At 45.6% G+C, this 25,944-nt stretch overlaps 2 protein-coding genes across 2 annotated transcripts; one reads left to right on the top strand and one right to left on the bottom strand.

Moving 5' to 3' along the window:
* Nucleotides 1–8,761: 8,761 nt before the first annotated feature.
* Nucleotides 8,762–16,305, top strand: LOC123059492 (ecotropic viral integration site 5 protein homolog). The gene is made up of 18 exons (XM_044482055.1): nt 8,762–9,081; nt 9,782–9,851; nt 9,920–10,420; nt 10,508–10,696; nt 10,793–10,906; nt 11,187–11,245; nt 11,359–11,425; nt 11,534–11,585; nt 11,694–11,786; nt 12,286–12,369; nt 12,491–12,906; nt 13,058–13,119; nt 13,445–13,514; nt 13,850–13,930; nt 14,013–14,114; nt 14,812–14,945; nt 15,423–15,516; nt 15,857–16,305. Exons 1-18 carry the CDS (start codon nt 9,038–9,040, stop codon nt 16,100–16,102), a joined length of 2,478 nt encoding a protein of 825 aa, XP_044337990.1. The 5' UTR covers nt 8,762–9,037; the 3' UTR covers nt 16,103–16,305.
* Nucleotides 16,306–16,814: 509 nt separating this feature from the next.
* LOC123059504 (mavicyanin) lies at nt 16,815–17,539 on the bottom strand. The gene has a single exon (XM_044482061.1). The coding sequence runs from the start codon at nt 17,440–17,442 to the stop codon at nt 16,936–16,938; it is 507 nt and encodes a 168-aa protein (XP_044337996.1). The 5' UTR covers nt 17,443–17,539; the 3' UTR covers nt 16,815–16,935.
* Nucleotides 17,540–25,944: the final 8,405 nt, after the last annotated feature.

Below are 25,944 nucleotides of genomic sequence, written 5' to 3'. Positions count from 1 at the left end.
TTGTTATGATAATTGTGGTATTTAAAAAATTAGAATGCCTTGTGCCATGATGTGTGGATTTTGCAACCCATATTATCTCCTATTAGACTGGATGTGATCATAATAAAAAAAATTATCATTGGTTGTCATGAAGTAGAACTTATTTTGTGGATGGATGCATTTTTTAATGTTTCCAGGCTTTTAGTTTTCCCTTATAGTATTGAGTTGATTCCTGTGAAGGGCGGGGACCCATGTTGGACGTGTAAATGAGGGGAGTGTCATTGACGCGGTACCGGAGACGTCTCATGGAGAGAGGGGAGGGTGTAAAAGTGGTGGATTGCAAATGTTTGGATGTGCTTGATCTAGCGATTGGTATGCACGGTGGCGGAGCTTAGTGAGGGCCATCCTGGGCCATCGTCCCCCAGCCCATGAGATTTTCTTTGACTACCCAATAATAGATGGCCCATATATTAGTGAAAATCGGCCCAAAATGTTGCTCTGGTCGCCCCCCCTAGCCCATTGCCCCTCCTAGAATATGGCCCAAGCTCCGCCACTGGGCATGCATGCTTGAACAATAGTACTTATGTTACATGAAGACTAATGTAAGATGCAGTGAAACATGGCAGACTTGGCTTCGTGACGGAGCTGGCCGAGAGATATCCGGGGTGATGTTGAGATCGGCGGCGGAAGAAATGGTCAAATGGGGTTCCTAAGTACGAGTGAGAAGGCCGATCGGTTCCCATGGAGCAATGCAATGTTGCAGCAAAAACTGGATTGGGTTCCATTTTCAGGTGGAGAAGAAGTGATTAAGGCATGTGCACGGTTCATTTGTTCATTCATTTGATCCTTCCTTATTTCTCTTAACTTAGATTCATTTACTTTCATACTTATCCATGGTTGATGGATCGGGAAATTTAGTGACACTAATTGCAATGAGGAATATCATATTACCATAAAACTTAGATATTTTTTCAATAGAACATGATAATGATGAGCCAGTAAGATTGTTTATTTTTTAAATGCCCGTGGCAACGCACAGGCATTCTACTAGTTATTATTAGGAGATGGCATTTTTTATTAGATACCAATTTTTATTAAGATATGGCATATTTATTATTAAGAGATGGCATTTTTATTGTTAAGAGATGACATTTATTATTATTAAAAGATGGCATTTTATTTTTAGATGAAATTTTTTGTTTATTAAGAGATGACATTTTTATCATGGCATTTTTTACTTCCTTTTGTTCACATGACAACTCAAATTATAGGACCACGACAAGTTTAAATATATTTTTTAACATCCATGGTTAATTTCTAATATTAGAGGATGACATTTTCATAAATTTAGAGCATGTCATTTCCAAAATTTAGTTTTTCTATGTATTTTCTTAAGTCTTCGTATGTGTTTTTATAAGAATATATTTGGGGGGGGGGGGTATAACGCCCTCGATGCGGCTATATCTCCCACGTGTCGAAGCATGACTTAGAGGCCTAACCGCATTGAAAGCAATGTCGCAAGTGAGGTAATCTTCACACAACCCATGTAATACATAAGAGAAAGAGATACATAGTTGGCTTACAATCGCCACTACACACAATTACATGAATAAAGCATTACATCAACCAGTTACAAACAAGGCCCGACTACGGAGCCAAAATAAAAGAAGACTACCCCAAAAGCTACAAGGTCCCCGATCGACCCCAACTGGGCTCCACTACTGATCAACTAGAACGAAACAACACAAAGGACAAGATCATCATCAAGCTCCTCCTTGAGCTCGGTTGCGTCATCCGCACGGTTCAACGACACCTGCAAGCTGGTTTTGGAGGTATCTGTGAGTCATGGGGACTCAGCAATCTCACCCCCTCGCGATCAAGACTATTTAAGCTTATAGGTAAGGTAAAAGGTATGAAGTGGAGCTGCAGCAAGCGACTAGCATATATGGTGGCTAACATACGCAAATGAGAGCGAGAAGAGAAGGCAAAAGCACGGTCGAACAATTATGATCAAGAAGTGATCCTAGAACAACCTACGTCAAGCATAACTCCAACACCGTGTTCACTTTCCGGACTCCGCCGAAAAGAGACTATCACGGTTACACACGCGGTTGATGCATTTTAATTAAGGTCAACTTCAGGTTTTCTACAACCGAATATTAACAAATTCCCATCTGCCCATAACCGCGGACACGGTTTTCGAAAGTTCAAATCCCTACAGGGGTGTCCCAACTTAGCCCATAACAAGCTCTCACGGTCAACGAAGGATATTCCTTCTAGCGGGAAGACCCGATCAGACTCGGAATCCCAGTTACAAGACATTTCGACAATGGTAAAACAAATCCAGCAACACCGCCCGAATGTGCCGACAAATCCCGATAGGAGCTGCACATATCTCTTTCTCAGGGCACACTCAGATTGTCCAAGGTACGGGTAGGCCAGCCCAGAGTTGCCCCTGGTGGCCACCGGCAGCTGACAGGTTGGACCAACACTCAGAGGAGCACTGGCCCAGGGGGGTTAAAATAATGATGACCCTTGAGTCTGCAGAACCCAAGGGAAAGAAAAGGCTATGTGGCGAATGATAAAACCAATGTTGGGCATTGCTGGAAGAGTTTTATTCAAGGCGAACTGTCAAGGGGTTCTCATTATTACCCAACCGTGTAAGGAACGCAAAATCCGGGAACATAACACCGATATGACGGAAACTAGGGCGGCAAGAGTGGAACAAAACACCAGGCATAAGGCCGAGCCTTCCACCCTTTACCAAGTATATAGATGCATTAATTAAATAAGAGATATTGTGATATCCCAACAAGTAAACATGTTCCAACAAGGAACAACATCTCCATGTTCCAACAAGGAACAAACTTCAATCTTCACCTGCAACTAACAACGCTATAAGAGGGGCTGAGCAAAGCGGTAACATAGCCAAACAACGGTTTGCTAGGACAAGGTGGGTTAGAGGCTTGGTTCAACAATATGGGAGGCATGATAAGCAAGTGGTAGGTATCGCAGCATAGGCATAGCAAAAGAGCGAGCAACTAGCAAGCAAAGATAGAAGTGATTTCGAGGGTATGATCATCTTGCCTGAAATCCCGCAAGGAAGAAGAACGAGTCCATGAAGAAGACAAACTGACGTAGTCGAACGGTTCCTCACAAACGCGACGTTATCGGAACCAACCCGAAGAAGCCACACCGGAAATAAGCAAACAATCATGGTAAACAACCACCACATAAGCATGGCATGATGCACAAATAATTATGATGCATGTCCGGTTTAATGAAGCATGGCATGGCAAAGTGCACAAACAACACTACAAGTTAAGTGGAGCTCAATATGCAACGGGTTGCATATTGACGGAACACCACATTCAAGTTATTTAGTTTGATCTCGTTTATGTACCCAACAATGTTAAATATTGATTAACATGGCAAGGGGTGAAGCACAACAAAACTACCTATCTAGGCAAGTTTAAATGAGGCCGGAAACAACGAACAACAATTCCGGTAAAACCCCATATCCATATATTAGGTTTGGTACTGTTCTGCCCTAAACCAAATTTTATAGTTGTTAAAGGTGCAAAGCAAGTATACCATGTTAAACTAGGCATTTTTCTACCCCATTTACATATAAAGATTATTTAAAACCGAGCTACGGTTAATTAGTTACGAATTAAATCATTTTAGCAAGCTATATGAGCAAATTTAAACAAACATCATTTTAGACATTTTAAACATGGATGAAAGTGGCATATTATTAAACTAGATGAAATTCTAAGCATTTTTCGTATTAAGTTTGTTTTAATATGATGCGCTGTTTGTGAGTAATAAAATGCATGAAGTTTGAGGGCTTTACTGCAATTCTGTTGTCTCTAGAAAAATACTAAAAACGCAGAGGCAGGAAAAAAAAGGACATGGGCCGAATCTGAGATCTGACCCAACTGCGGAAAAAAAAGAACAGAAAAAAAGGAGGGCACAATGGGGTTGGCCTCACCATGGGCCAAGGCCCATTCGGTGGGAGGAGGGAGGCCTGGCGCTGGCTTGCGGCTGGGCTGGGCTAGCGAAGGGGAGGCAGGCTGGGCCTCTGGTGATCGAGGGAAGGCAGCCCAGCACGGTCTTGAGCGAGGCGCGGTCAACGGGGCGAGCGGCTGCGCTCTGCTCATTGCAGAGGAAGAAGAGCTCGATGCAGGGGCTTGACCGGCAGCGGGACTTGCAGAAGGACGGCGCGATGGGCAGCAACGGTAGACCAAGGCGAATCAAGGTGGTCCAGGACGGCGGGATCCGGGCTTGGGGCGTCCAATCCGGCCGGAGGCGCGTGGAATGAGGGCGGCAGGAGCTCGGAGAAGAACCTGCAGGCTCTGGCGTGGTGCTCCTGACGGGACTCCGGCGAGGCGGCGTCGGAGATGGCCTGCAGACGGCCGGATCCGTGGGCACATCCAGAGTCGAAGAGGGAGGTGGTCGAACGAGACGGCAGTGGTCGACGGAGGTCAAAGCGGCAGTGCCATGGCGCTCCTGTATAGAGAAAGAGAGAAAGAGAGATCATGAGACAAGAAGGAGACAGAAAGGAAAAAGGGAAGGGCAGGGGGCGGCCTGGCGGTGGTGGTTCCGGTAGAGCTCCGCCAAGGTCGGGCACCGGTCGTCCAACACAGGAGGTCGCCGGTCTCCAGCGACAGTGAGATGCTAGGCGAGGAGGCGCTCGAGGCTGCGGGCGATGGGTGGAACTGCGGGGCTGCGGAAGGCTCTCTGGGCCGTCGGATCTGAGATCTGACGGTCCAGATCGAGTGGGGGTTGGCTGGTGGATCTAGCCAAGTGGAAGCAGGGGACTGGGCGCATGCGGATTGCGAGGAGAGAGTGGCGGCGGCTGCGGGGTAGGGGTAGGAGCTAGGCTAGGGTTTGGTTTAGCCATATTTGGTATGTAGGTGGAGTATATATAGAGAGAAGAGGGGAGTTTGGATTATCCGATTAAAATTGGATGATCGAGATAAAATAGGTTAGATGGACCAAACAAATAACCGAAGATATGTTAGAGATGTTTGGTGATGATCCGGACACAGCGGTAACGACTGTCCGGGTCAGGTCCAGGACAGATTTCGGACGCGCGCGGGAGGAGGTCCGCGGGCAGACGAGAGAGGTTAGGTAGGGCCTGGCAGTGAGAGTTAGTGCAGAAGGCAGAGGGCCGAGAAGAGAGAAGAGGAGAGGCCCGATGACTGTTTCCGGAGACCGAAAACGCCCGAGGTTTGACCGACTATACTGCCGCTATATTATCCGTTGGGGCGTCAAACGAACTCCGAATGCGACGAAAATTGACAAGCAGCCTACCTATAACATAAAAACACCGCACGCCAACTTTCATCCCATTCCAAGAACATTATCCGGCCACTTATAAAAATAATATTCGGACGTGCCGCGGGCGTGTGCAAGTGTATTGGGCTCAGAACGGACAACGGAGAGAACGAGGAGGCCGGGACGGATGCAAGTTTCGAAAACATGATGATGCAATGCACATGATGGCATGATGAAAAGCAACACGCAAGCGAATGACATGGCAACGCCGGCGAATAACTGGAGGACACCTGGCACATCGGTTTCGAGGTGTTACAGGGGGTTCATAGCATTTTATAACAACTAACTGGGCCTTTCTGGGTCAATCAAGTCACCCGGGCCTTGTCGGAATCGGGGCTCCGCAGACCCAAACAAGGTTCGAACTCTGGGACGTGTGCGAAGATCTAACCTAACTGCTGCCTTAAGCTCATCACCCTATGGCTTGGCGTCGTCGAGTTCGTGCGAGCGGGGAAAGAGATGAACATAGAGATTTACCCAGGTTCGGGCCGCCTTGCGGTGTAAAACCCTACTTCTACTTTGGTGGTTGGATTGCCTCGTGAGGAGGATGAGGATGAACTACTACAAGTGTGATGCCTTGGGAGGGCTCAAGATCCGATGGGTTCGATCTCTCTCTACGGTGGAGACTAGCCTATATTTATAATAGGCCCCGATTCTCTTCCCTCATAACTTAGGCAGGAAGGAATACCGCATTGGTCAATTTTGAAGGGGGCAATAGTACATTTTATCCTGACGAAAGGTGGTCTTCGCTTGCAAAGCTTCTGGTCGTGACGCAGTGGTGGGCTCGGCGATGACATCCGTTCTGCCGAGCTCGTGGTCTTGGTCTTGTTGCAATGAAATGGAAACTTTTGGGGGATCCCTTGGGAACTTGCCTCCTTAACACAAAAGAGGAAATTGTCCTGGACTACGCCCGCTGGCACCCGCCTGGCCTTGGTCATCACGACTTATGTCACCATGCGCCTCGTGAGGCTGGGGCTTGCATAGAGATCTCCGCCCCTCCGGAGGCAGGCTCGGGAAGCTGCTCCCTCAGGAGGTCTTGGTGTCATTCGCCTCGCGAGGCCAGGGGCCCTCGCGAGGGTCTTGCCCTTGGGGTCTTGCAACAGGGTTGTATCGGGCCGTCGATGAAGCCATGCGCTGGGCCGCAGGCAGGCAGGTCTGGGTACCCACGACCCCAGAACGCTGACAGGCCTGCCACCCACCGAACGATCGAAAATGATCACTAGGAGCCCCCCCTTTGGTGTACAAATCATTCGATGTGGGTCCTCCCTAGCGCCCGAACGACATATATTTGGGTCCATATTTCAATTAAGCTGAAATGAATTGTGGTGTTATATTAGTCGCATTCTCCATGAATAAAAAGATCTCATGCTTTCCTCCTCCCGTCGGTATTGTAGTGTTCGAGCCATTTGTCAGTATTGTAGTGTTTCCTTCCTATTTCACCATCTACAAAATGGGGTATAGATGACATACCCCAACTCATGTAAGATACCGTGAAACCTTGGGCTATGCATGCACAAAACTTAATTTTGAGATATATCTTGGATATCTCTGTGTATCTACAACAACAATAAAATGTAATTTATGGACATGTTTTGAGAAGTCAATATGAAAATGGTTAATTTGACAATTGGATTAAAATAAACTAGAAAAACAAATTTAGTATTGTAATACTGTAGAATCCAACCCTTATACCCCCCCCCCCCCAACAAAAACTTATATCCAATAGAAAAGATGCATTAAGAAGTCAAATCAATGTAGTGCCAAGCTCAATCTATAGAATTCGACCTCTGTCATGAACTCGTTGGGGTGGCTTGGAGATCCAATTTGAGTTTGGTCTCCAACTGACTATACTATAAATAGCCAATGTCATGAGTGTGACCAGATGTACCAGAGGGGGTCGCTCATAGAGGTTTTACCGGACTGATGGTGGAAACGCCTCGTGTGAGTGGGTTACAGATGAAATGTGGTAATGACTATCGTAGTATCGACTATGAATCAAATATCCCTTCACCTCCCCCTAGCCTTGCCTTATAAAGGGGGAGGGGGGGAGAGGTAGGCTTTACAAGAACCGACCTCCCCTCCAAGTCAGTCGAGAGGACCCTGGCTTGCACTCCAAGATGGTGTTTATCCGGAAGTCGAACTTCCTATCGAACAAAGAACCCATGTCTATTACCAGACTTCTTGGCCCCTGAGGTTGGCCTATTGACGGGCCTCTTGGCCAATCGGGCAGCCCAGGTACATTACACCGTCAAGCTTCATGGAGGCGACTAAGCGAGGAGCTCCATTACAGTGGTTGGAGGCTTGGAATGAAATGGGATCGGGGACACGGCGAATATGTGTTGTTCATGTGAAATGAAAGGGACGACAGAGCAATTACTATAATACCCCCATCAAACAAACTTCATAATGTACAATGTTTTTCTCATATTAACGACCAGAAGAATTTCGACGAGAAAGTACCACCCAATCACCGCAGGAGAACTCTCTTTATTAACCCCAAAAAATCATTAAAAATTCATTTAAAAGAAACCCAATAAAGCAGATCAATCACCGCATATACCTATTTTATTAGTTTAGGCAACAACAGAAAACTTTAACGTCACTATAGGTAGGTCTCCGAGGGTTTTGGGCGAAGACGACTTTGATTCACACATGAAAGTGCTTCGAAAGGCATTAAAATATATTTGACTCCGTGGCAACGCACGTGCACATACCTATTTTTTTTTAAACATCAGTACAGACACAAGCGCTCATATACACGCGCATACACTCACTTCTATGAACGCACACACGCACACCCTGCCCCTATGAGCACCTCCGAAAGACACATCTCCTCCCACTGAATGCGCATCGCCGGAAATCCTGAAATAAATCCAGGAATAAATGCGAGCACCAGGATTTGAACTCTGGTGGGTTGGGGATATCACAGTCCCTCTAACCATCCAACCACATGTTGGTTCGCTGCACATATCTAATTAACTATAAAGGTTTGTGATTTTTTTTGTGTGGACCACATCAAAATGTATTTCATCATCGAAATTTTCAGAATCGAAGTATACACCACTATATACATGGTTATTTTTTTTCAAAATTTCCTGAAACTTCAAAAATCGGGGTAATTCAAAACCTCACATCCAAAAATCCACCATCCCCACCAAACAGGCCCATAGTCGGTGGGGCTGTTTACTCGCTGTCGACCACCGTCAATCCCCCTCAGAAAAAGACGCGGTCGCGGCGGTGTCGAATCAGATCAAGAATTCAACCCCGCCACCACACCGCGCACCAGAACCTGATTGGAGAGCCGGCCAACACGACGTGACACTGACACCGCTCCCCCCGTGCACGGAGAGGATCGGGATCTCGGCCCCCGCCCGCGGTCGCGGTCGCGGCGGACACAAGTCTCACGGAACGGAACCAACCAACCTCCGCTTCCCCGTGCCAACCCGGAAAAAAGAAGGCGCGGCGCCACCCACGAGGCCGGTCATTCCCCAGTGCAGTCCAGTCCCGTCGCCCCCGTTTCGCACTCGAGTCCCGTTGCATCTCGTCCCTTTCCGCCCGCTCCGCGCCGCGCAGACACCGGGCCGGGGAGAGGAGGGGGACCAGATCAAAGCCACCGCCACCGCCACCACTGCGTTACTCCCGCCCCACTCCGCTCCGCTCCCCCTCCCCCCGCCGCCGCCGCCGTCTCACGCCGTCGCAGCGCTAGGCGGAGGAGGAGATGAAGCCCAAGAGCCTCCCGTTCATCGCCTTCGAGCACAAGCGGTTCGTGCCCCTCCCGCTCCTCCGCCCGCCCGCCGTCCGCGGAAGCACTCCTCGGGACTTCCGGGGCGCGCTTCCCGCTTGGTTTCGACGCCCGCGCGCGAGTTTGCCTCGCCCGAATTTTGGCGTGTGCGTGGGCGTTAGGTGGCCGAGGATCTCGCCGCGTCTCGCTCCTCCCTTTGTTCCGTCGCGAGATTTCCGCTCCGCGGGCTTCGATTCCACGTGCTTCCTGCGCCGGGGATCTCGGCGCGCCGTTTGCTAAGTTTTGCGGGTAATGCCGTGCGAAATTGGGTAAATGCCTGGACCGACCGTTTCAGTGTTTACCGAGTCGCAGAGCGTTGGGTGTCTCTGGATCCCATACCCATTTCGGAGGCTGGATTTTGGGCTGCGTGTAGATTGGCTGGGGGCATTTGGGTGAATCGCTGAATTCAGTGGTGTTTGCCTTTCGATAAGATCTGGGGTTCAATTGAAGTGTTGCAACGAGTTTAGGATTCGTAAAAACATTTGGAAGTGCAATTGAGTTGCGGCATGGTCATATTTTACCGAGTACGATTATTTTCTAGCAATTTTTGTCTGGGCGCTTTGTATCTGGGAGAGGATACAAGTATAGAACCTTCAAGTTTTAAGTATTATTTATGCGTATTTATTATTTCTTTGTAAATAGTGCCAGTACTTCATTCCTGATGTTGTGTGATTGAATCAGGGATGCCTATGGCTTCGCTGTGCGCCCCCAACACTTGCAGCGTTACAAGGAGTACGCAGGCATCTACAAGGTATAATATGCATGCCTGAATTATTGTATGTATGTATTGCCTGGTACTGATGGGTGTTGTACTTGCAGGAGGAGGAGGAGGAGAGATCCGACAGATGGAAGAACTTCCTTGAGAGGCGATCTGAGTCGTCTGGACATGATGCGAAGGTTGCACTGTCCGCGGACAAAGTCAAACCTGTAGTTGAGGAGAATCCTGAGAATGGAAGTTCTGAGTTGTTGCATGAGAGGAGTGCACAAGGGACACGTAAGGTTGGATCATGGGAGCCAATTCGGTCATCCCTGGGCAACATCGAGCAGGTGATGGGTCTGCGTGTTGAGAAGAAGTATTTATCTGCTGGCAGGCTGCAGTCAAAGGAATCCACCCATCTTGTGACAGTTGAAGAGAGCAAGGTATCAGCGGACTCAGATGACGAGTTCTATGACGCAGATAAGGTTGACCCTAGCCAAGAAGTGCAGTCAGGTGATGTGAATGCTGAAATTGGCAACACCAATCAAGAAGAAACTTATTCTTTGAAGGAAGAGTTGGAGTGTCTTGTCCATGGTGGACTGCCGATGGCTTTGAGAGGAGAGGTGCAGCCTGTTTCCTATAGCTTTTCTATTTATTTTGCTAATCTATTGCACGGCTCATTCAGTAGCCCATTGCTTTTGTGATAACAGCTGTGGCAAGCTTTTGTTGGTGTTGGAGCTCGCAGAGTAGAAGGGTATTATGGTAGTCTGCTTGCTTCTGAAGGTGAATTAGAAGATGGCGGCTGTTCAGATTCTTTGGCCTCAGAAGGAGTTGATGAAAGACCTGAAGTATTGTCAGCATTTTCTGCCGAAGAAAAGTGTAAAGGGCAAATAGAGAAGGTAGATGTTGCCATGGAAAAGTATTGTCCTTTTTGTTAAAAATGTGCATCCGGGAATGCTAATAGAGGCCAATTTGACACATTTGCGCTCTTATAGGACTTGCCCAGAACTTTTCCAGGTCATCCTGCTTTAGATGATGTTGGAAGAAATGCCTTGAGACGCTTGCTTCTGGCTTATGCTAGACACAATCCAACAGTTGGTTATTGTCAGGTAAGCGTATCTCCATTAATGCCACCCACATATTTCCTCTATGTTGCTGGATGTTATTTGTTTCTCTGAACAACATTTGCTGTAAACTTGTTGTACTCAAAGTCAGATACCCTACTACTGGACCCAAAACCTACTACTAAATGGTTCCAATAAATAATACACGTGACTATAGAAGGCTTGATCAATATTCTGCTGTTACTATGATATCGTAGACAATTTTTTATGCCTGGACATTTTTTAACTTTTCTCATAGCAACGATTTTTCTGTTGAATACTGTAGGCAATGAACTTCTTTGCTGGTCTCTTACTTCTATTGATGCCAGAAGAGAACGCATTTTGGTACACCCACCATGACAATTTGTTCTACTGTTATCTGGGTTTGGTGTTGCAAACCCTATGATCTCAAAATAGCTCATTTAAATAGTATATTAAATCTCTTTATGGTATAACAGGACATTGGCAGGAATTATTGATGACTACTTTGATGGGTACTTTTCTGAAGAAATGATGGAGTCCCAGGTACTGTGATGTTGGCAGTTACTATCTTTTTCAATGCTTGCATATGCCAGTGCTTGATTCCAAGTTTGATCACTGCTTATGCAAAATTAATGTTTGGTATCCATTCAGGTGGATCAGCTTGTTTTAGAGGAGCTAGTCCGTGAGAAATTCCCGAAATTAGGTTAGCAACTTATTACAAATATAATGCATTATTGGTGCGATGGGACTCATTTAGTAAATAACTGCAAAAAACCCAAAACTTCATGGCTTGACATGCTTCTCAATGCAGCAAATCACTTGGACTACCTCGGTGTTGAAGTTGCATGGGTTACTGGACCATGGTTCCTATCCATTTTCACCAATGTACTTCCGTGGGAAAGTGGTTAGTGTTCCCCTATGTTTTTCAACAGTTGCTGCTTCTAGAAGTACATTTTCTAGTAGTTTACCTTAGTCCTTAGCTAACAATATGAGGTTGCCTCAACGAAGCACATTGATGTCCCATGAGCAAGCCCAAACCAACATCACTTTTAGTGAACATGTGAACAGCACTAATCTGGTGTAACGATTCTATTGATAACAACATCTATGTGATGGAACGTAGATCCATGTGATCTTCATAAGGAGTAGGTCCGGGAGAAGTTGGTGAAGCGGGCCCTCGCCCTCCCGAGAAAGTGTGAAGATGGCCATAACCATGTTTCTCTGATCTTAATGGCTGTCACATAGGAACAATAATATTTTGGTTTCTAATAATCAGTTATATTTATTCTTTATTGTTGTGTAAGCAACGAGCTTGTCCAGTGTAAAAGTCTCATGCATTTGCTCTGTTTTGATGTTGAAAAAACGATACAAATTTATATTGCTTTTCTGTTTGAACATTTCAGTCCTCCGTGTATGGGATGTGCTTCTGTTTGATGGGAATCGTGTGATGCTATTCCGGACAGCCCTTGCACTCCTGGAGTTTTATGGTACAAAGCACAGTTTTGATTTGTCGTACTAACCCCAAAAGGGATTTGATATTATGTCATAAAAAAGTCCATCTCATGAATTGGATTGAGACTGATGTTTGACTTCTTGCTTTAATTGCAGGCCCTGCACTTGTGACTACAAAAGATGCTGGTGACGCAGTTACCCTTTTGCAGTCTTTAGCTGGGTCTACTTTTGACAGCAGCCAGCTTGTCCTGACAGCTCGCATGGGATATCAGTCTGTAAATGAAACAGGATTGCAAGATCTGAGGAACAAACACCGGCCATCTGTTATATTATCCATGGAAGAAAGGGCAAAAGGTCTAGGTGTCTGCAAGGAGAGCGGACTTGCATCAAAGCTATATAATTTCAAACGTGAGCCTGAGCCGCTGGTGTCAATAAATGATTCTGCAGACCAAATGAGTGATGTTGCAGACGGAGATGTCAACCAAGAGGGTGATTCTGGAGACATCGATGATATGTATGGTGCCTTGACAGTCAATTCTGAGATTGATTCGATGCCGGATCCGAAGGACCAGGTAACCATCTCAATCATAGTCCAATCATTAATACTGTATCCAAGTCGTTGCAACTTGTGATCCCTCTATTTTTATTTCTACCCCTAGTAGTAGCTCAACAACTCAAGTGGTTGCTGTAATACACTAATTTGTGTTAATTGTATTACTGCAGGTCACCTGGCTGAAGTTTGAGTTATGCCGATTGCTAGAGGAGAGAAGATCAGCTGTTCTCAGGTACATTTTCTGCATTTTCATGATTGATTTTTGTCACAGGTTGCTAACAATCGTTCATAGGTATGTCTGATCTAGTTGCCACGTTTCATGGGTGTAGTTTGTTCTAGTGTGCTGGAAGGAACAATTTTGTATGATCACTCCACTTTTAAAATAGTTACAATTGTTCCAAGTAAATATTCCTGGTTTCTTATGCTGTTTGATGGTCCAATTTTCTGCAATGACTTGAAAATCCCAGAAATCTTGCATCATAACTAGTTGAAACTTAACCACACTATGCTTCAGTCTAAGTGTTCCTTTTTAATTATTCTGTTTTTCTGCTATTCAGAGCTGATGAGCTAGAGACAGCATTGATGGAAATGGTAAAGCAAGATAATAGACGCCAATTAAGTGCAAAGGTATAGCTAGATATACCTGCCATTATGTCAATAATCAGATGACACAGTAATATTAAACTTTATAGCTCAGTATTGTTGCCTATGCAGCTATGCCACAGAAATAGCCTTTTCATAGTTTTGTATGTTTAGCTTGTATTTCTATTTTCTGAAGTAAATGCACAGCTAAATAACCATTTCACCCAAATAGAAATTCTGCAAGCTTTCTATTGCATAGGCACTTAATTTTGTAATGACCATTCACCAAATTATAGTCTCTGCCAGTCTATCATAGTTCATTCGATGACTGATGTATGGTTGAAAAAATAATCTTGCAAATAACAACTCTTCTGTTTTAGGCTGAGCAATTGGAACACGAATTATCTGAACTAAAGCAGGCCCTATCAGACAAGCAGGAACAGGAGCAAGCAATGTTTCAGGTACAGTTTGTTATCGCTTCACAAATGTATCTCTATCTAGTCTTTACTATGACATATTCACTAACAAGGAATCGTATTGAAGCTGGTGATGCGTGTGGAACAAGAACTGAAATTTGCAGAAGAAGCACGCATCTCTGCAGAGCAGGATGCTGCTGCTCAGAGATACGCTGCTAATGTGCTGCAGGTTAATTAGCCAACTTCATCTATTGCGTGTGCAGATCATCTCTGGTTTTCTTATGCATCGCTTGTTTTGTTCAGAACTAAGTCAACTAACTGAAATCCCAGGCACGTGTGTAGCATCAGCATCTGGTAAATAATATGGACAATCATGTTATTAGAGATTTTGGCATATGTATCAACAAAAAAAACATACACTTGTTCAAAATAGTTGCAACATTCGCTCAAAAGATGTCTAAGGGCATCTCGAGCAGGCTCCCCTATTCTTCCCAGCTATGATTGTTTCCCCAACAGGCAAAGGTTTTGATCAGTTACAAAAAACTGATCAAAACCTTTGCCTGTTGGGGAAACAATCATAGCTAGTAGATTTGCTACATCCTGAGTCGAATCACTGTATTGCATGATGGCTCAGGCATACATAATTTCTTTGTAATTATGGGAATGATATTGCCCAGGTCACACATTTAACTTGCACATAGTTGAATATCACAACACACCATATCTTGTGTTCTCAGACTATATGCCGTTATTTTATTGTTTTAACTAGCAATGTTTGCATTAAAGAATCAAACTCCAGTCTCTTTCTCATATTATTTTGCTACCAGTCAGAGTAAATATTTGTCAGAATTGATATGCAATGAGGCCAGCTCTATGCTTGCTATACTCCTCATTTAGTACTCATCAGGGTGACAACACGTGTGCAGGAGAAGTATGAGGAAGCTATGGCATCACTTGCCCAAATGGAGAACAGAGCTGTAATGGCAGAAACAATGTTGGAGGCCACACTGCAATACCAATCTAGCCAGCAGAAAGCACTTTCCCCTTTGCCTTCTCCAAGGTATCTCAGCCTTGCATCTTCGAATGTTTGTAGTACCAAGCGGTCTGCTGCTTATACCTGGCAAAACATCGATATTGATTTACATATCTGATTTTTAATACTATCTGAAGTTCTGAACATCTTTCGTGCTACTATTTAAGGCTCCTAATGTGCAATTCTGGCAACTCTGTTGTAGAAGTTTGATTCCCCACTACCATATTAGCAGTGTACTTAAGGATGCACAGATGATGTGTCCGCAACATCCGCTAAGCTGCTCTCACAGTGTAAATTATAGTAGTGACATCAAAAGGCAATTGTACTAAGCCAGCCACTGGAACACATGATGCGAGTTGTTCTGGCCCGCTGCTTGCATCCCTAGGTGTACTACTATGATAATAAATCTGAGTTAATTAACTTCTGTTTTAAAAGAAGACTACTTAAATTTCCTATCATAGTGTTCCAATGTTGATGTTTGATAGGCTTGTTATTCCCCTGTAGAGCATCTGCACAAGATGATTCATTCCAGGAGCCTCAGTCCAGAAGAATAAACTTACTTGGACCATTTTCACTGAGTTGGCGGGATAAGAACAAGGTAACTTATTCTGACCAATAGACTGACATGAGGTTCCTGATATATGGCCGTGCCAGTTTTGACTAGCTTAAACTTTAAATGGCCCAGCTTGCCGGTCCAATAAACTATTTTAGTTTGCAACTCAACAATGGAGATACTCCCTGTATTTGAGATAAAAGCTACACATGTCAGCATACAATTCTATCATCTCAAGTTCTGAACCACAGAACTACCGTGATATTTTCAAATGGAAGCAATGCGAATTAGTTAAAAGGAGGAAATCCTCCATTCCTTGCAACTCAGGTTGTACCGAGACATTTACCAGGTTATGCACTGACCTGCCAAGATCTGTTCTTTTCAGGGAAAACAGAACAATGCTAGTGACTGCACAGATGCCAAGGTTACAGATGCTTATGATCACAGGGAAGAAGAACCGAAAATAGATGATGGGAAACATGGAGAAACACAAAAACCAGATGGTGAATGGACAGTAGAATCACCCAAAGGAAACGACAAGGCGGAGTCGCCGAAGAAAGACAGAGTCCATATAATCACAAAAGATATGAACGGGAGGCATGGACAGTTGCAAGAAATACAATTGGATTGATAGTTACAAGCTCATCCTTTACAGTACATGTTCACCACTGTGGTGTAGGTTGTTGCTGAGGCAACACTGGATGGCTTCAAGTTTTGAACAACCATGTATTCTTTCTCTGCCATTTAGAGGTTTTTTTGTTTCATTACTGCTGTGTAGTTGTATAGGTTCCTAATTCGCTCTATTATTACTTGAGAGAAGAAATTGGCAAGTTATATGGCTGTCCATTAGTTGTCACCTTCTGATGTACTCCCTCCGTCCCAAAATAAGTGACTCAACTTTGTACAAAAATAAGTGACTCAACTTTGTACAAAATTAGTACAAAGTTGAGTAGTACAAAGTTGAGTCACTTATTTTGGGCCGGAGGGAGTAAATGCATTAGAGGAAACGTAGCAAATGGACAATCTGCGCATTTTCATGCTTTATTGCGAATTATCATCTCTAGAGAAGAGGGCATGCTCGTTGTCAAACTATAGTACATACAGTCACTACTACTGGTGCCAAGTTAGACGTATAGCTTTGATTTAAACAATGATCTGCTGTGCTGCTCACCCACAAGCAATGCTTAGCAAGGTAGAAAGCCACAAGCGTCCATTTGGTTCGGTGAGATAGCAGCCAATTTGAAAATGCAACGCAAGTACTAGCTAGAAGTCCCGCTCTAAAAAAATTAATTGTATGTATTCAACAATAATAACCAGTTAACAATATAGTATAAGCTGGTATGTGTCTGCTGCGGCAACTCAACTTTTTTTTTGTTTTTTTAGAAGGGGGGAAACCTACAGGCTACAGTCTTTACATCGGTTGAATGCACCGGGCATCATCAGCTAATGAAGAATACATGCATTTCAAGCCATGAGACCGGCCGCCAGCAGGACGACAAGGCCAGATCCTATTGTAGCCCCGGCAGAGGCCGCGGCGGAGGAGGGCGGCGGCATGGCCGGGGCGGGCGACGACGAGGGGGAACCTGGCACGACGTCGATCTTGAGCTTCATGCCGCCGGTGCCGGTGGTGGTGCAGTGGCCAGGGAAACCGCAGATGAAGTAGCGGGTGCCGACGGCCGGAAGGGCGACGTAGGTGAAAAAGCCGGAGCCCAAGGTGGTGATGGGGCTGGTGGCGTTGCAGGAGTCGTAGTCGACCTCGCTGACCTCGAGCACGTTGTGCGCCCCTGGCTGGTGCCTGAAGATGAGCTCGTCGCCCGGGTGGAACTCCCTGGAGGACGCCCAGCTGCCGTAATCGGTGGTGAGGTCCCACGCGCCGCCCGGCTCGCCCACGCGGTGGGTCGCCGCTGACGCGGTGCCCAAGGCGGCGGCCGAGATCACGGCAAGGAGAACGATGGTTTTCATGCCGGCCATGGGTTGCTGTTGGAGATGGAGGCTGGAATGCAGTGCAAGGCGGCGTAAGGAGAGAAGATGGATGATGCTTCACGGGGGTTGGGTCGGCTGGCTGACGGACCCCCTCCATTTATACACAGGCAAAGCAAGCGCCCAGCCTGGCTGGCACGCGCAAGCGTGATAGGTTGACTGCTGGAATGATAAATTGGAACTCGGGGTTGAATGATCATGTGTGCGTTTGAACTTTGAACGAGTCAATGCTACCTTGTGGCCAGCTGACCATTACACCTCGCTTTCCATCAACTTTCCCGTCCACGTACGCGGTCTCTGCTATGCATGTGCGGACGTGCCTGGCCCACTATAAAATTGTATAGTACTCCGTATATGGCATGAAAGTATGTACGCACATGCTGCCATGGTCGAGCTAAATTGCGAATCCAAGTAAATGCCAAGTTTCGATCCCAATTTATACTGACCCGGGGCTTACGGCAAGGGGATCCACTCTCACCGTACCTATTTGTTATCTGTGCCGAGGGGCTATCAGCACTGCTGCATGCTGCCGAGAGAGAGGGGAGGCTCTCGGGTGTCCGAGTGTGCCAAGAGGCACCAACTATCACCCACCTCTTCTTCGCGGATGACTCTGTCCTAATGATCAAAGCAGACAGGAATGAAGCCAGTGAGCTCAGAAGAATTCTGGACCTATACGAGGAATGCTCTGGACAATGCATTAACACAGAGAAGAGTGCAATAATGTTCAGTGCCAATACCCGGGCAGAGCAGAAGGAAATTGTGAAGCAAGATACGGGTATCTCATGTGAAACATGGAACGAAAGATACCTTGGGCTGTCTGTGTATGTGGGGAAATCGCGCAAACAAGTTTTTGCTTATATCAAAGACGCCATTTGGCGACGTATGCAAGGTTGGAAGGAGAGACTCCTTGACAAGGTTGGGAAGGAAGTGCTTGTTAAAGCAGTAGCGCAAGCCATCCCGACATATGCCATGTCATGCTTCTATCTCACAAAGACTCTTTGCGAGGAGATAAGTTCACTCATTGCAAAATTTTGGTGGACTCAGCAGGATAATGAGTCCAAGATCCACTGGATTGGTTGGGCAAAACCGACACAGTCTAAGGCGCATGGAGGGCTAGGGTTCAGAGATATCCACTCCTTCAACATTGCGATGCCGTCAAGGCAGATATGGCGTCTGATCCAAAGGCCAGAGAGCCTATGCACACAGCTGCTGAAGGCTAAGTACTACCCGAACGACAATATCTTGAACGCAGCACCGAAGGACGACATCTCTTACACGTGGAGGAGCTTACTTCATGGATTGGAGCTGGTCAAACAAGGTTACATATGGCGCATTGGTGATGGGTAACAAGTTAACATATGGGAGGATCCCTGTCTGCCGAGAGCTTGGTCGCGACGAGTACAAACACTGAGGAACGGGGTCCTGCTAGACAAGGTACATGAGCTCATAAACCCGCTAACTGGGCAATGGGATGAAGACCTGGTGAGGGACATCTTCGTCCCTCAAGACGCAAGCTTGATCCTTGGGATCCCGCTGAGGGACGGCATGCAGGACTTCATTGCATGTCACTTCGACGAGAAGGGCGTGCATTCAGTGAAACAGGCGTATAAACTCCATGTCAAAATGCATGAGATCACAAATGAGCTGGAGGCAGGCATGAGCGGAGATGTGCACGGGTCGCTGGACGCTTGCGAGAGCACGTACTGGAGCCGAATTTGGAAGATGCCGTGCCAAAGCAAGATCAAAATGTTCACATGGCGACTAGCACACAACTCACTTGCTCTGCGCACCAACCTTGCGGCGCGGGGGGGGGGGGGGGTGGAGATTGAGGACACTAGCTGTCTGCTATGTACCATGAACGCCGAGGATGGTGGGGACCTGTTTATACGATGCAAAGAAGTGAAGAGGGTTTGGCGTGCAATGGGCATGGTGAAGGAAATATGCCCTAGAGGCAATAATAAAGTTATTATTTATTTCCTTATATCATGATAAATGTTTATTATTCATGCTAGAATTGTATTAACCAAAAACTTAGTACATGTGTGAATACATAGACAAACTAAGTGTTACTAGTATGCCTCTACTTGACTAGCTCGTTGAATCAAAGATGGTTAAGTTTCCTAGCCATAGACATGAGTTGTTATTTGATTAACGGGATCACATCATTAGAGAGTGATGTGATTGACTTGACCCATTCCGTTATCTTAGCACTTGATCGTTTTAGTTTACTGCTATTGCTTTCTTCATGACTTATACATGTTCCTATAACTATGAGATTATGCAACTCCCGATTACCGGAGGAACACTTTGTGTGCTACCAAACGTCATAACGTAACTGGGTGATTATAAAGGTGCTCTACAGGTGTCTCCGATGGTACTTGTTGAGTTGGCATGAATCGAGATTAGGATTTGTCACTCCGATTGTCGGAGAGGTATTCTGGGCCCTCTCGGTAATGCACATCACTACAAGCCTTGCAAGCAATGCAGCTAATGAGTTAGTTGCGGGATAGTGCATTACGGAACGAGTAAAGAGACTTGCCGGTAACGAGATTGAACTAGGTATTGAGATACCGACGATCGAATCTCGGGCAAGTAACATACCGATGACAAAGGGAACAACGTATGTTGTTATGCGGTTTGACCGATAAAGATCTTCGTAGAATATGTAGGAGCCAATATGAATATCTAGGTTCCGCTATTGGTTATTGACTGGAGACGTGTCTCGGTCATGTCTACATAGTTCTCGAATCCGTAGGGTCCGCACGCTTAACGTTCAGTGACGGTCGATATTATGAATTTATGCGATTTGATGTACCAAAGGTAGTTCGGAGTCCCGGATGAGATCAGGGACATGACGAGGAGTCTCGAAATGGTCGAGACGTAAAGATCGATATATTGGACAACTATATTCGGACATCGGAAAGGTTCCGAGTGATTCAGGTATTTTTCGGAGTACCGGGGAGTTATGGGAATACGGGGAAGAAGTATTGGGCCTCATGGGCCAAGTGGTGGAAGAGAGGAGGCAGGGCGCGCGACCCCCCTAGCCCAAACCGAATTGGACTAGGGGGCCGGCCCCCTTTCCTCCTTTCCTCCCTCTCCTTCCTTCTCCCTTTCCCCCTTCCTTTCCTCCTCCTAGTAGGAGTAGGAAAGGGGAGTCCTACTCCTACTAGGAGGAGGACTCCTCCTGGCGCGCCCTAGGAGGGCCGGCCGGCCTCCCCCTTGCTCCTTTATATACGGGGGCAGGGGGCACCCTAGAACACACAAGTTGATCATTGATCCCTTAGCCGTGTGCGGTGCCCCCCTCCACCATAATCCACCTCGATCATATCGTAGCGGTGCTTAGGCGAAGCCCTGAGTGGGTAGCAACATCATCACCGTCATCACGCAGTCGTGCTGACAGAACTCTTCCGTGAAGCTCTGCTGGATTGGAGTTCGTGGGACGTCATCGAGCTGAATGTGTGCTGAACTCGGAGGTGTCGTGCGTTCGGTACTTGGATCAGTCGGATCATGAAGACATTCGACTACATCAACCACGTTCTCATAACGCTTCCGCTTATCGTCTACGAGGGTACGTGGACGATACTCTTCCCTCTCGTTGCTATGCATCACCATGATCTTGCGTGTGCGTAGGATTTTTTTTTGAAATTACTACGTTCCCCAACAGTGGCATCCGAGCCAGGTTTATGCGTAGATGTTATATGCACGTGTAGAACACAAGTGAGTTGTGGGCGATACAAGTCATACTGCTTACCAGCATGTCATACTTTGGTTCGGCGGTATTGTTGGATGAAGCGGCCCGGACTGACATTACGCGTACGCTTACGCGAGACTGGTTCTACCGACGTGCTTCGCACACAGGTGGCTGGCGGGTGTCAGTTTCTCCAACTTTCGTTGAACCGAGTGTGACTACGCCCGGTCCTTGTTGAAGGTTAAAACAACACTAACTTGACAAAATATCGTTGTGGTTTTGATGCGTAGGTAAGAAAGGTTCTTGCTCAGCCCGTAGCAGCCACGTAAGACTTGCAACAACAAAGTAGAGGATGTCTAACTTGTTTTTGCAGGGCATGTTGTGATGTGATATGGTCAAGATGAGATGAGATATAAATTGTTGCATGAGATAATCATGTTTGTTAAAGTTATCGGCAACTGGCTGAAGCCTTATGGTTGTCTCTTTATTGCATAAGATGCAAGCGTCATACAATTGCTTTACTTTATTACTATGCGATAGCAATAGTTGCAAAAGCAATAGTTGGCGGGACGACCATATGACGACATGTTGATAGAGATCAAGATGATGGAGATCATGGTGTCATGCCGGTGATGATAGAGATCATGACAGTACTTTGGAGATGGAGATCAAAGGCGCAAGATGATCATGGCCATATCATGTCACATATATTGATTACATGTGATGTTTATCTTTTATGCATCTTATTCTGCTTTGATTGACGGTAGCATTATAAGATGATCTCTCACTAAAAATTTCAAGGTACAAGTGTTCTCCCTGAGTATGCACCGTTGCAAAAGTTTGTCGTGCCGAGACACCACGTGATGATCGGGTGTGATAAGATTGACGTTCTTATACAACAGGTGCAGGCCAGTTTTGCACATGCAGAATACTCGGGTTAAACTTCATATACAGATATGGCCTTGGAACACTGAGACCGAAAGGTCGAGCGTGAATCATATAGTAGATATGATCAACATAGTGATGTTCACCATTGAAAACTACTCCATTTCACGTGATGATCGGTTATGGTTTAGTTGATTTGGATCACGTGATCATTTAGATGACTAGAGGGATGTCTATCTAAGTGGGAGTTCTTAAGTAATATGATTAATTGAACTTTAATTTATCATGAACTTAGTCCTGATAGTATTTGCATAACTATGTTGTAGATCAATAGCTCAAGATGTAGCTCCCAGTTTATTTTTGATATGTTCCTAGAGAAAAACTAAGTTGAAAGATGTTAGTAGCAATGATGCGGATTGGATACGTGATCTGAGGATTATCCTCATTGCTGCACAGAAGAATTATGTCCTTGATGCACCTCTAGGTGACAGACCCATTGCAGGAGCAGATACAAACGTTATGAACGTTTGGCGAGCTCGATATGATGACTACTTGATAATTTAGTGCACCATGCTTTAGGTCTTAGAATCGGGGATTCAAAGACGTTTTGAATGCCACAGAGCATATGAGATGTTCCAAGAGTTGAAATTAGTATTTCAGACTCATGCCCATGTCGAAAGGTATGAGACCTTTGACAAGTACTTTGCCTACAAAGATGGAGGAGAATAGCTCAACCAGTGAGCATGTGCTCAGATTGTCTGGGTACTGCAATTGCTTGAATCAAGTGGGAGTTAATCTTCTAGATAAGATAGTAATTGACAAAGTTCTCTAGTCACTATCACCAAGTTACTAGAACTTAGTGATGAACTATAATATGCAAGGGATAACAGAAACGATTCCCAAGCTCTTCGTGATGCTGAAATTGATGAAGGTAGAAATCAAGAAAAGCATCAAGTGTTGATGGTTGACAAGACCACTAGTTTCAAGAAAAGGGAAAAGGGAAGAAGGGGAACTTCAAGAAGAACGACAAGCAAGTTGCTGCTGAAGTGAAGAAGCCCAAGTCTAGACCTAAGCCTGAGACTAAGTGCTTCTACTACAAAGGGACTGGTCACTGGAAGCAGAACTGCCCCAAGTATTTGGCGGATAAGAAGGATGGCAAAGTGAACAAAGGTATATTTGATATACATGTTATTGATGTGTACTTTACTAGTGTTTATAGCAACCCCTCAGTATTTGATACTAGTTCATTGCTGAGATTAGTAACTCGAAACGGGAGTTGCAGAATGAACAGAGACTAGTTAAGGGTAAAGTGACGATGTGTGTTGGAAGTGGTCCCAAGATTGATATGATCATTGTAAGTGCATCTAGTGCCACCCCTAGTTGGTTTTGGAGTATTGACGACAAACCTGGTTGAGGGACTAATGTGTTTGTGAGAATTGCAGGATAACATAGGTAGAAGTCCCTCATTGATTCGGTTTTCCTACCAGAGATGACCCCTAAAAATGTATGAAGACATTGAAGTCAAAGGTGGTATGTGAAGACATTCACATTAAAGACTGTGACAAGAGAAGACATTGTGTGAAGACTATGGAGCGCGAAGACTTAGTTGTTTCGTTGTTCTTTTTCTTCTTTGTTGAGTCATAGGAACCACCGTACTGTTAAGTGGGGTCCAAGTGAACCAGTCAGAATGACTGAAGTGATGCTTAACTAAAATCCTATGTCTTCGAGCGAAGACAATGAGAGCAAATCTTATCCAGAGCTGGATAAGTCAGCTTTGCTTGTAGCCCAAGTAAAGTTGCCGTGTGTGTTTGAAATCTGACCGTTGGAACACGTGTCAGTTCCTTAGTGACCCAGGGTCATTTCGGACAAATCAGGTCGGGTTGCCTAGTGGCTATAAATAGCCCACCCCCTACACCATAAATTGGTTGGCTGCTCAGAGTTAGTGTACGGCTTTTGTCGTTTGAGAGCAACCCACCTCGAAGCCTTTGAGAGAGAATTCCTTGCGAGGACAAAGCCCTAAACACCCAGAGCCAAAGAGTGTTAGGCATCACTGAAGTCTTCCTGTCTGTGTGATCTGAAGACTTATTACACTTGAGGACTGTGAATCCTCCAGCCGGTTAGGCGTCGCGTTCTGAGCATCCAAGAGTCATTGTGGATCGCCGGTGAACGAAGTCTGTGAAGGTTTGGAAGTCTACCTTGAAGACTTACCAGAGTGATTGGGCGAGGACTGGGTGTCCTTAGCTCAAGGGGAATAAGGTGAAGACGCGGTCTTCTGAGTTGAATCTCAGCCTTCTAACCAGACGTACAGTTGTCACAACAACTGGAACTGGTCCAACAAATCATTGTCTTCAACGAGCCACTGGTTCTATCCTTCCCATCTCTTTATTTGCAGATTGGTCCTTGTGAAGTCATTGCCTGTTTGCATTATCTATTTGTCTTCACTGTGTGACTGCTTGTTCTGATTGGCTTCATACTATCTTCCGTCCTGATCTATACTGCCTAGCTGCTATTAGTCCTTGTGCTTTCATTTCATTGAATACTTGACTATGGCTTGCTTAGTGCAGTCTACCTTCCGCTTCATGGTAATAGGTTTATTTCTATCGTTTGTCTTCAAAACTTCCATGTTTTGAAGACTTTCATAAAAATCGCCTATTCACCCCCCTCTAGCCGATCACTAGCACTTTCAATTGGTATCAGAGCAAGGTACTCCCTTGTTCTGTGTGATTCGGTTTAACAACCTGGAGTTTTAGCTATGTCGACTGCAGGGATAATCAAAGTCTCCGATGCGTGCCCAGTCTTCGATGGAACTGAATATCCTACTGGATGAATAACATGCGCATGCATCTAGAAGCCATTGATGTCGACCTCTAGTATGTCGTCAAGAATGGCGTTCCCAAGGCTGGTGAAGGTTTCACAGCTGTTGATGTCAAGAAGTTCGTTCAACTGGATTCCACTGCCAAGAACATCATCTGTGGTCATCTGACCAAAGGACAGTATGGCCGTGTGAGTGCTCTGGAAACATTCAAGCTAGTCTGGGACTGCCTCTCCAAGGTCAACGAAGGCGTCTCAACCCAGAGAGGTCAAAGAATCAGTGTCCTTCGCAACCTCTTCAACCGCTTCAAGAGAAAAGACAATGAGAATGTTCAGCTCATGTTTGATCGACTCACTGACATCACAAATGAGCTTCAAGCCCTCAGCGCTATTGAGATCACCAAGCATGAAGTCGTCAAGACACTCCTGAGATCACTTGACAACTCGTTTGACACCCTATCCCTGATGATACAAGAACGCCCTGACTTCAAGACACTCGATCCGTCTGACATACTTGAAAGTCTCAACACACATGAGTTTCAGCTTTCTGAGAAAAGAGACATCTACGGTCCCAACTATGGGCGAACTCGTGCTTTGAAGGCAAAAGTTGTTTCCTCATCTGAAGAAGAATCTGATTGCAGTTCTGATGATCCTGAAGACATTGGAAAGGAGCTTGCTATGCTTGTGAAGAAGTTCCAGAAATTCACCAAGAAGAAAGGCTTCAGAAAGTCCTCATGATCCAGCTCAAGGAATGATGAAGTTTCTGCTCATGACTACAAGAAGAGAACATGCCACAAGTGCAAGAAACCTGGTCACTACATCTCTGAGTGTCCGCAGCGGGACAATGAGAACAACAAGAAGAAGAAGAGCAAGGAATATGATTCTGATGACAAGAAGAAGAAGAAATACTCAAAGTCTTCTTCCAAGTCTTCATCAAAGTCTTCATCACACAAGAAGAGCTCATCTGGCAAGGCTTGTGCGCTTGTTGGCAAGGAAATGGATTCAGAGGAGGAGTCTGCTTCTGAGGAGGCAGAGGTGGAGTCTGAGGAGGAGTCCTATTCTGGCGTTGCAAGTCTGGCTACAGCCTACGTTGCCAAGTCCATCTTCAA

This window comes from Triticum aestivum, chromosome 1A (genome assembly GCF_018294505.1).
Source record: "Triticum aestivum cultivar Chinese Spring chromosome 1A, IWGSC CS RefSeq v2.1, whole genome shotgun sequence".
NCBI classification, from domain to species: Eukaryota; Viridiplantae; Streptophyta; class Magnoliopsida; order Poales; family Poaceae; genus Triticum; species Triticum aestivum.
This window is presented reverse-complemented; position numbering and strand designations above follow the sequence as displayed.